Here is a 12,500-nt window from a genome sequence, read left to right on the forward strand (position 1 = left end):
ACAAATTATACACACATACTGTACACACACATATTGTACACACACACATACTGTACACACACACATACTGTACACACACATACTGTACACACACATACTGCACACACACATACTGTACACACACATACTGTACACAAATACACTCATACACAAACACACACAAACAGCCTCTAACACACACACATACTAACACACTTGTACACACACACACAGAAATCAGAACTCAGCAGGTTGGTTGTTTTAAACATCTTGGAGAACTAACCACAGACCTGCCTCCTGCTACAGCCAACTCATCACTACAGAGACCTGCTGCTATTTTTCTGATGCTCAGTTCCTCTGTTTCCTTGAACAGTTGAGTCTCTTGGCCTTGTTTTCACATCAGAAGTTTGGCTTTTTGGCCTCAGTCCTTCCATGAAGAACACAACTGCTGTATATTTTGGAGACAAATTAATAGTGATGTGTCTTTGATCTGCTGCATTAAGTTTCCTTGGCCCACTGTGTCTACTCTCCTCAGCCTTGTGTTTCTTTGTGCTTCTTCACAACAGCTTGAACATCACATGTTGGAACCTCAGTCTGCTCTGAGCTCTGTCCTGGGAGAGACCTTGCTGATGCAGTAGAACTTGTGTCGTGTTTATGAGCTCAGTCTTGTCATGATTTATGACCTGTGACATGAAAGTGTCTCCACAACCTCACCTTCGTAACAGAGTTTGGTTCCTCACCCAGTGTGAAGCTCCTACACAGATGTTTCTGTTCCACTTAATGACTGGGTTTCATTCTACATACGTATCTAATGACCATCAGCACCTGCTGGTTTCACTGGTCAATCACACACCTGACTGCTGTTTAAATCCAAAGGGTCGTCGATTTTTATTCTGTGGTTTATTATGTTGTATTTACTTAAAGCAGTGACCATAACATCATTCAGCACTTTTTGTCTTCACTTTACATTTACATTGTTCTTTATCCTTGTGTGACTTTATCACTCACAGTGCATTGTCTATTTCCTCTTTAACACCACCCACTTCCTGTTCTGTGCAACACCACAAACAACACCAGAGCAAAACAAAGGCAGCTCACAATACTGAGGTATTAATTTTACTAAACACTAAAAGTGTGTGTGTGTGTGTGTGTGTGTGTGTGTGTGTGTGTGTGTGTGTGTGTGTGTGTATATATGTTTGTGTGTGTTTGTATTTGTGTGTGTGTGTGTTTGTGTGTGTCTGTGTTTGTGTGTGTCTGTTTGTATTTGTGTGTGTGTGTGTGTGTGTGTGTGTGTGTGTGTGTGTGTGTGTGTGTGTGTGTGTGTGTGTGTGTGTGTGTGTGGGTTCAAATTCAATTCAAATGTATTTCTATAGCACTTTTAATAATTTCTTAAAGTTAAGTTAAAGGTGGGGTCTCCAAAAAAAATCATGAAAACAAACACGCCCCTAACCCTAGGGTTATATTAACACGTCCTACTACTTGCCTTATCGTAAGTCTTTCTTCTCTTTCTTTGTTTTTACCCTCCATGTCGATGTTAAAACCGCTTTCTGCTAACGTCACACATGCGCACCGAACACTCTCTCCGGGGAACAGTGCGGTGGGGTGCGGTGCCTTGCTCAAGGGCACCTCAGCCGTGGCCAGCCTGAGACTCGAACCCATAACCTTAGGGTTAGGAGTCAGACTCTCTAATCATTAGGCCACGACTTCCCCGCAAAGGTCCAAAATCTTCATGGCACATACACAATTGGAGCTGGTTCAATAGTGTAGCTGCTGTTCATAATATTAACAAGCACTAGATGATGATCTGCATTTGGTCAGATGTAATAAAGCACAATATTATGGGATGTATTATGTGTACGCCTGACTAAAGAGATGAGTTTTTAATCTACATTTAAACTGGGAAAGTGTGTCTGAGCCCCGAACACTATCAGGAAGACTATTCCAAAGTTTGGGAGCTAAATAAGAAAACGCTCTACCACCTTTAGTAGACTTAGATATTCTGGGAACTAGCAGAAGTCCTGAGTTTTGTGATCTCAGAGAGCGTGAAGGATTGTAGCGTGTGTGTGTGTGTGTGTGTGTGTGTGTGTGTGTGTGTGTGTGTGTGTGTGTGTGTGTGTGTGTCTCAGTCTCAGGTGAGTTTTGATGACTCTGGCCCACGTGTGTGTACGTACCCACCGGAGGTGACTGTGGTTGAAGAAGATGGAAACAGCGATGACTGGAGAAGCACGGAGGAGAAACAAGAAGAAAAGGATGAAGAGTGTAGTTTGGATGAAATGATTGGAACAGGAAAAGGACTGAACAGAGTGCTTCGAGTGGGTCTGTACAATAAACCTCATTACACTAATGAATACACAACAAGTCATTTGTATGTGATTTTAATTAAGACAATAAAATCTAATAGCAATCATACAGCATCAGGGATGTTCGTCATTAATGTTATATTATTAGTTATTTTGTTATTGAATGGTCAGAGAGAAAAAAAGGCTTATCAATTAAATTCTGGGGTCTCGATTATCAAAGTGAGCACAGAGCAAGTTTTATATTTGTGGATAAGAACATCATGATGCTCAAGAACATGTGTGTTCCCAGTGGACTCAATCCCAGACATTATAATGGTGCCTTTAAAGTGAAGTTAGAACTTAACCAAAAACCCTGAATTTGTCCTTTTAACTCATCAGCTTGAGTTTGTCCAGAGGACCAGTTTCCTCTCTGAGTGTCAAGTCACCATAAACTCTGTGTAAAGGACCCCTTCTGTACTCTTAAATAATGTGTCAGACAGACAGACAGACAGACAGACAGACAGACAGAAAGAGAGACAGATATACAGAGAGACAGAGAGACAGACAAAGAGAGACAGATACACAGAAAGAGAGACAGACAGAGAGAGACCGATACACAGGCAGACAGACACAGACAGACAGATGCACAGACAGAGAGACAGACAGAGAGAGACAGATACACAGACAGACAGAGAGACAGACAGACAGAGACACACAGATAGACAGGCAAAGAGACAGACAGAGGCAGAAAGACAGGCAGGCAGGCAGAGAGAGAGAGACAGACAGGCAGAGAGAGAGACAGATACACAGACAGACAGACAGATAGACAGACAGACTGTACAAGAAAATAGTTGTGAATATAAACAGCACAAAATGTGAAAAATGTCTAAATCTGTTTGTGTGCAATACAAGTGTTTATACAGACAGTATACAGAGATGAAGTAGGATCTGTAATAGTTTACAGTTATATACTATTATAATTATAGAATTCTGTAGAGATTATACAGGATGGAGAGGGTGAGGTGACGTCTAACACCTAGTGATGGTCTATACGGTTATTATTATTATTTTATTCATGTGCTCCAGAATGTGTCCATTTGCGCATGTGTTCAGGGAACCCCCTAGTGGTAGAAAAGTGTAATAGCAAACAAACTGATTAGATAAATGAGGTGAAGTTGGATAAATAAGTTTTATTATTAAAAATGATAAATAACTTGTTCTCCTGATGATTCAATGATTATTTATGGTGGATGTTTGTATAAAACCTTTCGATGATATTCTTTGTCTTATATATTGTGTTTATTTCTTTTCCCTCTTTCAGATGAGTCGTGTAAGCGTTAATCTCCTGAACCTGAACCTGATCCTGAACCTGAACCTGATCCTGAACCTGATCCTGAACCTGAACCTGAAACTGAACCTGATCCTGAACCTGAACCTGAACCTGAACCTGAAACTGAACCTGATCCTGAACCTGATCTTTACAGTTTTGACTGAATGAGTTGATTAGAAATAATATTAATAATCTGTGTGAATAAAATGCTGTCTGCATATTTATAATATCCAATAAAAGTAACTGAAATAGTGTGTAATTATAAAGAGACTTATGCTTAATCATTTATTATCATTAGCTTTACAAAGTGCTTTGTTTTGTTTTGTTTTATTTACTGATGTTTCTTTTCTTTTTCTGGGATTTGTTTGTTTCTGGGTAAACTTTAATACTGCATGATTTCTGATGTAATTTTGTTTTATTTTGTTTTTATTTTATGGTTCAGGGTTTCAATAAAGATGTAAATCATCATGAGTTTCTGTCCCATGAGCTTTCTGTTCGCTTCTGAGTGTCTCCTTTTATTTCTATCCTACACTGACCCCTAGTGGCTGTAAATAATACAGCATTTCACCAGTGTTGTATAAAGTACTAGAAAGCAATACTCAGAGCCGATTGGCCCTTTACGCACACTACACAAGTTGCGTAGGGCCCAACAAATTACGCAAGGCCCCGCTTCCCCTGCCTCATTTTACAGTGCGTGTTATTGTTTACTGTGTAGTATGGGCGAGGCTAAAAAAAAAAGCTCAGCACCCCTACAATTTTTATTCATATTTTAGTCCAGTGAGTCGCCGCCGCTGTGGAGTAGCCCAGGACCTGAGTGACTTGTCCATAGTCATAAACGAAGAGAAGTTACAATGTTCTTCTGAAGACGCATGTAGTTCTGTTTATTAACTGCTAGAGCGTGAAACAAAAACAGCAGCGTGACAAAAAAACCTGTGTACCTGTGTAGTGCGTACACACGTGTATCTCTGTTGGGAAAGGTTATCGTTAATTTGATACTCATTTTAACAATCGGGAGTCGTGTAAACATGACGTCACGTGCGTCTTTTCTGGTCAGTCGTCATGGAAACACAAAGTCCTGGCGTTTGGACCAGAGTGAAAATAAACGACAGATCACTGTATACCACCAGTATGTGTGTTGGTCTGTATCTTCTTCTTCCTCTCTCTCTCTCTCTCTCTATCTCTCTCTCACTCACTTTTTACTTTCTTGTTCTTCCTGTTTGTGTCATGTCTTTGTCTCTCTATCACTGGTAAAATGTTCTCATTCTTTTTCCTCTTCTCTTTTTGTCATCCTCTCTGTCTCTCTTTTATTCTCTGTGTCTCTTTCTGTCTCTTGTTTTCTGTCTGTGATCTGTGCCCATTCTCTCTCTCTCTCTCTCTCTCTCTCTCTCTCTCTCTCTCTCTCTCTCTCTCTCTCTCTCTCTCTCTCAGGTGAGAGACTAGGGACAGTCCATAATGATCTTGTGAAAGGAATTTGTCATGTAATAAAAAGTTAAAAGCCCAATAAAATAAATAATAATAATAATAATAATAATAATAATAATAATAATAATAATAATAATAATAATAATAATAATACTAAAGACATTTAATGCCTCTTGATAATATCCTTAGCTTTAGCAAACCTAAAAAGGAGCTTAGCACCCCTGAAGCTCCGACCCTAGAATTGCCCCTGCTGTGTAGATGACTATATGAAGCGGAGTTATCCATCTGGCCATGAATAGTAAAAAACAAGTGGGGACCAGTACAAAAAGTAGCGTGATAGCGCTCCTAAATGACAATGTTTATAGTCTCTCAAGGTTACAACGTTAATGCAATATGGAAACCAATGGATTTACATTGTAGTGGGCATAATGCCAGGTCAATGCACCTCCCTCAGTAAATAATAACCATCAGGGATCAGGTATTGCTCTCATGCATACTATAGAACACAGTGATACCGAATGGCAAGAATTTTAGCTTTTATACATTCACATGATATGGATTTCTGATATCAAGGATTCAGTTTTCAATACTTAAAATGTAAATATTAAGAGTGTGATTTCTCTCATATTTTTGATATCAGGAAGTACATTTTACAGTAAAAATAATTTCTGATATCTGCTATTGCATATTCACTAGTTGAATATCGTAAGAGCTAAGTCATATTATAAACAGTATTTTATATTTGAAAATGGATAAAGAGGAATCTGAGGGAGGCAGTTTAAGTGGGGCTTAATGCAGCTTATACAATGAATAATAGTTATCTCTAACTTACAGGTGCTATGCTGAAATTTGTTAGTAGAGGAGACGCTGTCAAGTGTGAATGTGTGGCAAATGGTTTTCATGGCTAACGGGTCAGGTAGGAGGGGCCCTTAGCAGAATTTTGCTTAGGGCCCCAGGGAGGTCAGGATCGGCTCTGGCAATACTTATCGTACTAGAAAAATTCAATTCAATTTAATTCAAGTTTATTTGTATAGCGCTTTTTACAATAGACTTTGTCTCAAAGCAGCTTTACAGAACATAAACACAGAGCAGAAGGTAAACATAATTAATGATAAAGGAAATAATGAATAATAAAAGAAATAAGAATTAACAGAATAAAAATTCTAGATTATTATTAGATGTATATAGTTCACAGTGTGTATGTATTTATTCCCCTATGAGCAAGTCTGAGGTGACTCAGGCAGCAGTGGCGAGGAAAAACTGCCTTAAATTGGTAAAGGAAGAAACCTTGAGAGGAACCGGACTCAAGGGGGAACCCATCCTCATATGGGTGACATTGGGGGTGTGATTGTAATATACAGTCAGTTAAATGTTGTATTGGTGTGAGGTTCAAGGACTTCAGAGCTCCTGAGTACCACAGAGTCTAACTGGAGATGTCTCAGGATTCTTAGAGTCGGCCTCAGCTTCGTCCCACAGAGGACGTTGGGAGCTGGTACAGTGTCTGGATGCCTCGGGATAGGTACAAAGAGAGAAGCAGTGGAAAGGGATTAACATATCTGCTGTTCATAAAAATGTGCAGGTCTGATGTACTGGTGCATGATACTAACTTTTTAATTTTACTTCAAATACTTAAGTACAGTAAACATCAGATACTTTAAGACTTTTACTTGAGTAATATTCTAAAAGGTGACTTTCACTCCTACCAAAGTCTTTTTTAATTTGTACTAAACACACACACACACACACACACACACACACACACACACACACACACACACACACACACACACACACACACACACACACACACACAGTAGACACTATATTTATAAGCAGCAATACATTATCATTATATTGATATTCATATGTTATTGTATTATATTCATATGCTGTGTTTTTCTACATTTTGCCTATTTATTTTTTGAGTACAGCTAATTCTATTTCCTCTCTTTTTTTACTTTCATTTTACAACACAGACAGTCAAACATTACATTTTAATTTGAATGCAATTATGTTTAATAGAACAAACTTTGAGTGTTTCAGATGTTGGGACCTGAGTGAAGATACTTCGTTACTGTACTTCAGTAGAAATGTCACGTATCTGTACTTTACTTGACAAATTTAAATTTATGACAACTTTCACTTTTACTCCACTACATTTCCGAGATAAAATGTAAACTTTTACTCCGTTATATTCCCACTAAACATCTTCGTTACTCGTTACTACAAAATAAAGTCAGCAGAAATGTGTGTGACTGTAATAAGGGAGGTTTGGTGTATCACTGCTCCTAGATTGTATTACGCTCCGCACGCTGTACGGAGAAGCACAGGTACGCGCAGCGTGCACGCGCAGTCAGAGCTGGGGGCGTTTATCTATAACGGGGGCAACCAAAAGCAGTGAAATGTCACTATTCTTATTACCAGAGCTGTAGCACAGACACAATATTAATGCAAACAATCAATCAATACTAAATAAAAATAACATTTATTGATTTGGTCTTTGTGAATATTAGTTTATTAATGATGTCAAAATGACTTTTGATACTTAAGTACAGTAAATATCAGATACTTTAAGACTTTTACTTCAGTAATATTCTAAAAGGTGACTTTCACTTCTACCAAAGTCTTTTTCTAGTACGATACTTGTACTTTTACTCAAGTATTGTTTACTACTTTATACAACACTGGTCCTGTAGTGTTTTCTTACATACACTCTGCTCCTTGTTGTGTTGAAGGATGAATCATAATTATGTCATTATTTATTTTCCACATCTGTGGCCCAGTACATGTGGTTTTCACACCATTGACGTGTCACATCTCAGCAAACACGTATGATTTTTATAACTTACACCACATTGACCATCAAAGGTGTTAATGGACATAGAACATAGTTGTGTTTGTTTGTGTTTTATTTTCTGCACTAAACCCTAAAGCACTGTGTGAAGATGGGGAAAGAACAGAGAAAATGTCTGTGGATAATGTTGGGTGTTAATGTGGCTTTCATCATGAAGACTGATATAACTAACAGTGCTGCAGTTTTACAGGCTTTCATTATTTTATTCACACGAATTAAAACCAAACAAAAGAAACTGTAGGGATTTTTCTGATGGCTAACATTTTGTTTAAACCTGAGGTCAGATTCTCAAAACTCTTCACAGTCAGAGAAACTTTAGTCATTACACAACAAACTGTCAATCATTCCCCACTGCTTTCGCACTAAATTCAATCAGCACATCCTCCAAACTCCATCTTTATGCATTCACACTCCATCACCTGCTTCAACACATTGCTCTAACACTAACACACTGCTGGTACAAACACAAACAAACACAATGAGGGTGATGAGGATGATGAGAAAAAAGAGTGAGAGAATGATATATTTCTATAAAGAGATATTGTAGAATATATTCAAGGAAATTGCAGCACTTGAGGAAATAAAGTAAAAATGAGTTATTCTCATTCTATAGTGTTGCAGTGTTCTGTAAATAAGTTTATTTTGGGATCGATGAAGTTTTTTGCTGGATTGAGTGAGTGCTCCTTTACCTCAAACACATGGACGATGCCGGACTTCTGTGCTGCGTTTGGTTGTTCAAATGAAAGAAATCTAAAACCCAGACAGAAGGGATTACATTACACAAGTCAGAATGTGTTTTATGGTGTTGAATGGTAGGAAATTATATTCCTGCTTCCGTTGGTTTGTTTTAGTCCTTGGTTAACGACTGCAGCTAATCCATGTTAGTTACCCATTAGTTATTGACAGTTAGGGAAACAGTCAATGTTTGTAGATTCCAAAGCTCTTAATAAGGACATTACAAATTGACCCATGCTTTTTTTGCTTAAAGGTGAAAAGACCCAACTTTATGTGTTCTGTAAGATTCCCTTATCTGTCTAACATATTTTATAGGATATTTGTGTTTTTGTAATTGATTTTTTTTGCCATGAAAATAGCCTTTGATTGCTGATATGGTATTAAATAAAATAATCTGAATCCGAATCTGTTTGTAGATTTCCAAGTGATAAACAGAGACGTCAGTCATGGACAAGTTGCAGGGACACTAAACACTATTTTTTAATGGTTAACTCAGCTGACAGTTCTGGAAGGTTGGCAGTTCAGCATCAAAGTCAAACTTTGGGCTATCTGGACAATTTTCAATCTGGTTTCCACCAGCATCACAGCACAGAGACAGTGCTCATAAAGATAATAAGGGATTTTCGATTAAACTCTGATTCAGGTAAAATATCAGTGCTGGTGCTACAGAATTCTGCAGAATTCTGAGCAGAACCAAAACATCTGAGCACATCACTCCAGTCCTCAGGTCCTTACACTGGCTTCCAGTTACATTTAGAATAGATTTTAAAGTATTGTTACTGGTTTATAAATCACTTCATGGCTTAGGACCGAAATACATTACAGATGCTAATTGAATATAAACCAAGCAGACGACTCAGATCATTAGGATCAGGTCAGTTAGAGATACCAAGGGTTCACTCAAAACAAGGTGCGTCAGCGTTTAGTTATTACGCCCCCTAGAGCTGGAATCAGCTTCCAGAAGAGATCAGGGCCCGTATCCCTAAAGAATTTTTGTGCAAAAAGTGGCTCCTTGCGGCCAAATTCTAAGAAAATTCTCAGTCATGGCGTTTTCTTAGAATTTCCCCTAAATGTGACACGAAAATCACAGTTAATATAAAAGCTATTCCTCAAGATTCCTAGCGCTTAAAAGGGCTCCTAAGGCGAGATCTGCTAAGAGCAGGGAAGAGGACTTTTAGTGGCTTAGGAGTTCCCCTAAGCAGCTGCACAAAATGGCCAACAGAGGCAGGAGAGATGTCCTGCAAACACTGGATGACAGGGAATTATTGAGACGCTACAGATTGGATCATGCAGGAATCATGTTTGTGGTGGATCTCCTTAGAGATGCAATTACTTCACCAACTCGACGCCACAACGCTATTACACCGGAGAAGAAAGTAATCACAGACATCGATAAAAGCTGAGCCCTGTTACCCTCGTTAAGACCACACTGAGTTGTAACGCTGTAATTTCTACTTCATTAAGGACAGCCCCCTGAGACAGGCCATCTTGTTTTCAGTGGGGTCCATATGGGAGTGAAAGTACAAAATATGCCAGCTAGGATATTAATATGAACAAATAAGACAGGAATCGTTATTTGAACAGGGTGTAATGAGCTTAAGTTTTCACATATTTTAGATTCTAATGTTAGGCTATAACCCCTACAGCTTACTATTCATTTTCCAGATATTTTCTTGGATGTGAAATATTATTTACAATTACAGTCTGCATAAGATTAGAGTGTATAATTATGTTTATTGATTTGAAGGTACATCCCTTGCTCATTATCACCAAAAATTCATACCTAGCAACGGGGCCAAACACACCTCCTCACTAAGATAGGATTTTCCATCCATTCCTTGCTCAGAGTTCACTGAAAATGTTCTGGAATCACTTCTAAGCTAAAACTCCTGGCAAGGAATTTTTAGGTTAAGTTAGGAGCTCTCTGAGAGGATTCTCAGAATCTTTAGGGATACGGGCCCAGATGTGCTTCAACAGTAGACACTTTTAAATCAAGCTTAAAAACACATCTGTTTAACTCTGTATTTACTGAATGAGCGCTGTGCTGCTTCACACTGACTGTGCTGCTTCACCCTGACTGTGCTGCTTCACACTGACTGTGCTGCTTCACCCGGACTGTGCTGCTTCACACTGACTGTGCTGCTTCACCCTGACTGTGCTGCTTCACCCGGACTGTGCTGCTTCACCCTGACTGTGCTGCTTCACACTGACTGCGCTGCTTCACCCTGACTGCGCTGCTTCACACTGACTGCGCTGCTTCACCCGGACTGTGCTGCTTCACACTGACTGCGCTGCTTCACCCTGACTGTGCTGCTTCACCCTGACTGTGCTGCTTCACACTGACTGCGCTGCTTCACACTGACTGCACTGCTTCACACTGACTGCTCTGCTTCACACTGACTGCACTGCTTCACCCTGACTGCGCTGCTTCACCCTGACTGTACTGCTTCACACTGACTGTCCTGCTTCACACTGACTGTGCTGCTTCACCCTGACTGTGCTGCTTCACCCTGACTGTGCTGCTTCACCCTGACTGTGCTGCTTCACCCGGACTGTGCTGCTTCACCCTGACTGTGCTGCTTCACACTGACTGTGCTGCTTCACACTGACTGTGCTGCTTCACCCGGACTGTGCTGCTTCACCCGGACTGTGCTGCTTCACCCTGACTGTGCTGCTTCACACTGACTGCGCTGCTTCACACTGACTGAGCTGCTTCACCCTGACTGCACTGCTTCACCCTGACTGTGCTGCTTCACCCTGACTGCGCTGCTTCACACTGACTGTGCTGCTTCACCCTGACTGTGCTGCTTCACACTGACTGTGCTGCTTCACCCTGACTGCGCTGCTTCACACTGACTGTACTGCTTCACCCTGACTGCGCTGCTTCACCCTGACTGCGCTGCTTCACACTGACTGTACTGCTTCACACTGACTGTACTGCTTCACACTGACTGTACTGCTTCACACTGACTGTGCTGCTTCACCCTGACTGTACTGCTTCACCCTGACTGCGCTGCTTCACACTGACTGTACTGCTTCACACTGACTGTGCTGCTTCACCCTGACTGTGCTGCTTCACACTGACTGTGCTGCTTCACCCTGACTGTACTGCTTCACACTGACTGCGCTGCTTCACACTGACTGTGCTGCTTCACACTGACTGTGCTTTCTATCCAAATCACTTTTACTCCTGTTTTATTCTTTTTAACATATTTTAAACTGTTTTCATTAAAATCACATTTATTTTCTTTAATTGTTCTTTGTTTTTATTATTATTTTATTGTGTGTCTCTTATTTTTACATATATTTTTCTCTCTCATAAATTGTTTTCTAATCTCTATGTAAAGCACTTTGAATGACCTCTGTGTATGAAATGTGCTATATAAATAAACTTGCCTTGACTTGTGGGGTTTTTTTGTTTATGTGATTTTATTACGTACTTATTTAATGTGGCAAAAGTATTGCGGGAAAAGAATAAATAAAAGATTGAACAGTTTTTGGCACCTCAACTATCTAACTTTCACATTATGTTCCTCTCAATTTTGTGATTTTCTTCCACCTGCAAATTGCATTTTTAGTTGCATTATATTGTGAGAAAGTAGATTATCTCAATATCAAAACCTTAAATTTTCTCTGGACTTAATGATAAATACATGTCTGACCTTTGGAACAAACAAAAACCCTAGAAAATCGCATTCATGACGATTTATGGTGATTTTATTTCTTTGCCTACATTGACGATGATGCATTAAGAGGAGGGGGTCCCCTGTTCCAAGATGGCGGCTCTATTGACGCATTCGTTCCATGTACTGCCGTAACCATGGCGACATGTAGTGTGTGTATATATATATATATATATATATATATATATATATATATATATATATATATATATATATAT

At 39.4% G+C, this 12,500-nt stretch overlaps 1 protein-coding gene across 1 annotated transcript in view; it reads left to right on the plus strand.

Annotated features, from left to right (window-relative positions):
- ppp1r18 (protein phosphatase 1, regulatory subunit 18) overlaps nucleotides 1–4,059 on the plus strand; it is a 10,787-nt gene extending 6,728 nt beyond the window's left edge. The window contains exons 3-4 of the mRNA XM_047819286.1: nucleotides 2,106–2,295; nucleotides 3,580–4,059. Coding sequence (XP_047675242.1) covers nucleotides 2,106–2,295; nucleotides 3,580–3,599 — 210 coding nt within the window. The 3' untranslated portion in view covers nucleotides 3,600–4,059. The remainder of the gene's footprint in view (nucleotides 1–2,105; nucleotides 2,296–3,579) is intronic.
- Nucleotides 4,060–12,500: the final 8,441 nt, after the last annotated feature.

The sequence above is a fragment of the Tachysurus fulvidraco genome, chromosome 10, assembly GCF_022655615.1.
Source record: "Tachysurus fulvidraco isolate hzauxx_2018 chromosome 10, HZAU_PFXX_2.0, whole genome shotgun sequence".
Lineage (NCBI taxonomy): Eukaryota > Metazoa > Chordata > Actinopteri > Siluriformes > Bagridae > Tachysurus > Tachysurus fulvidraco.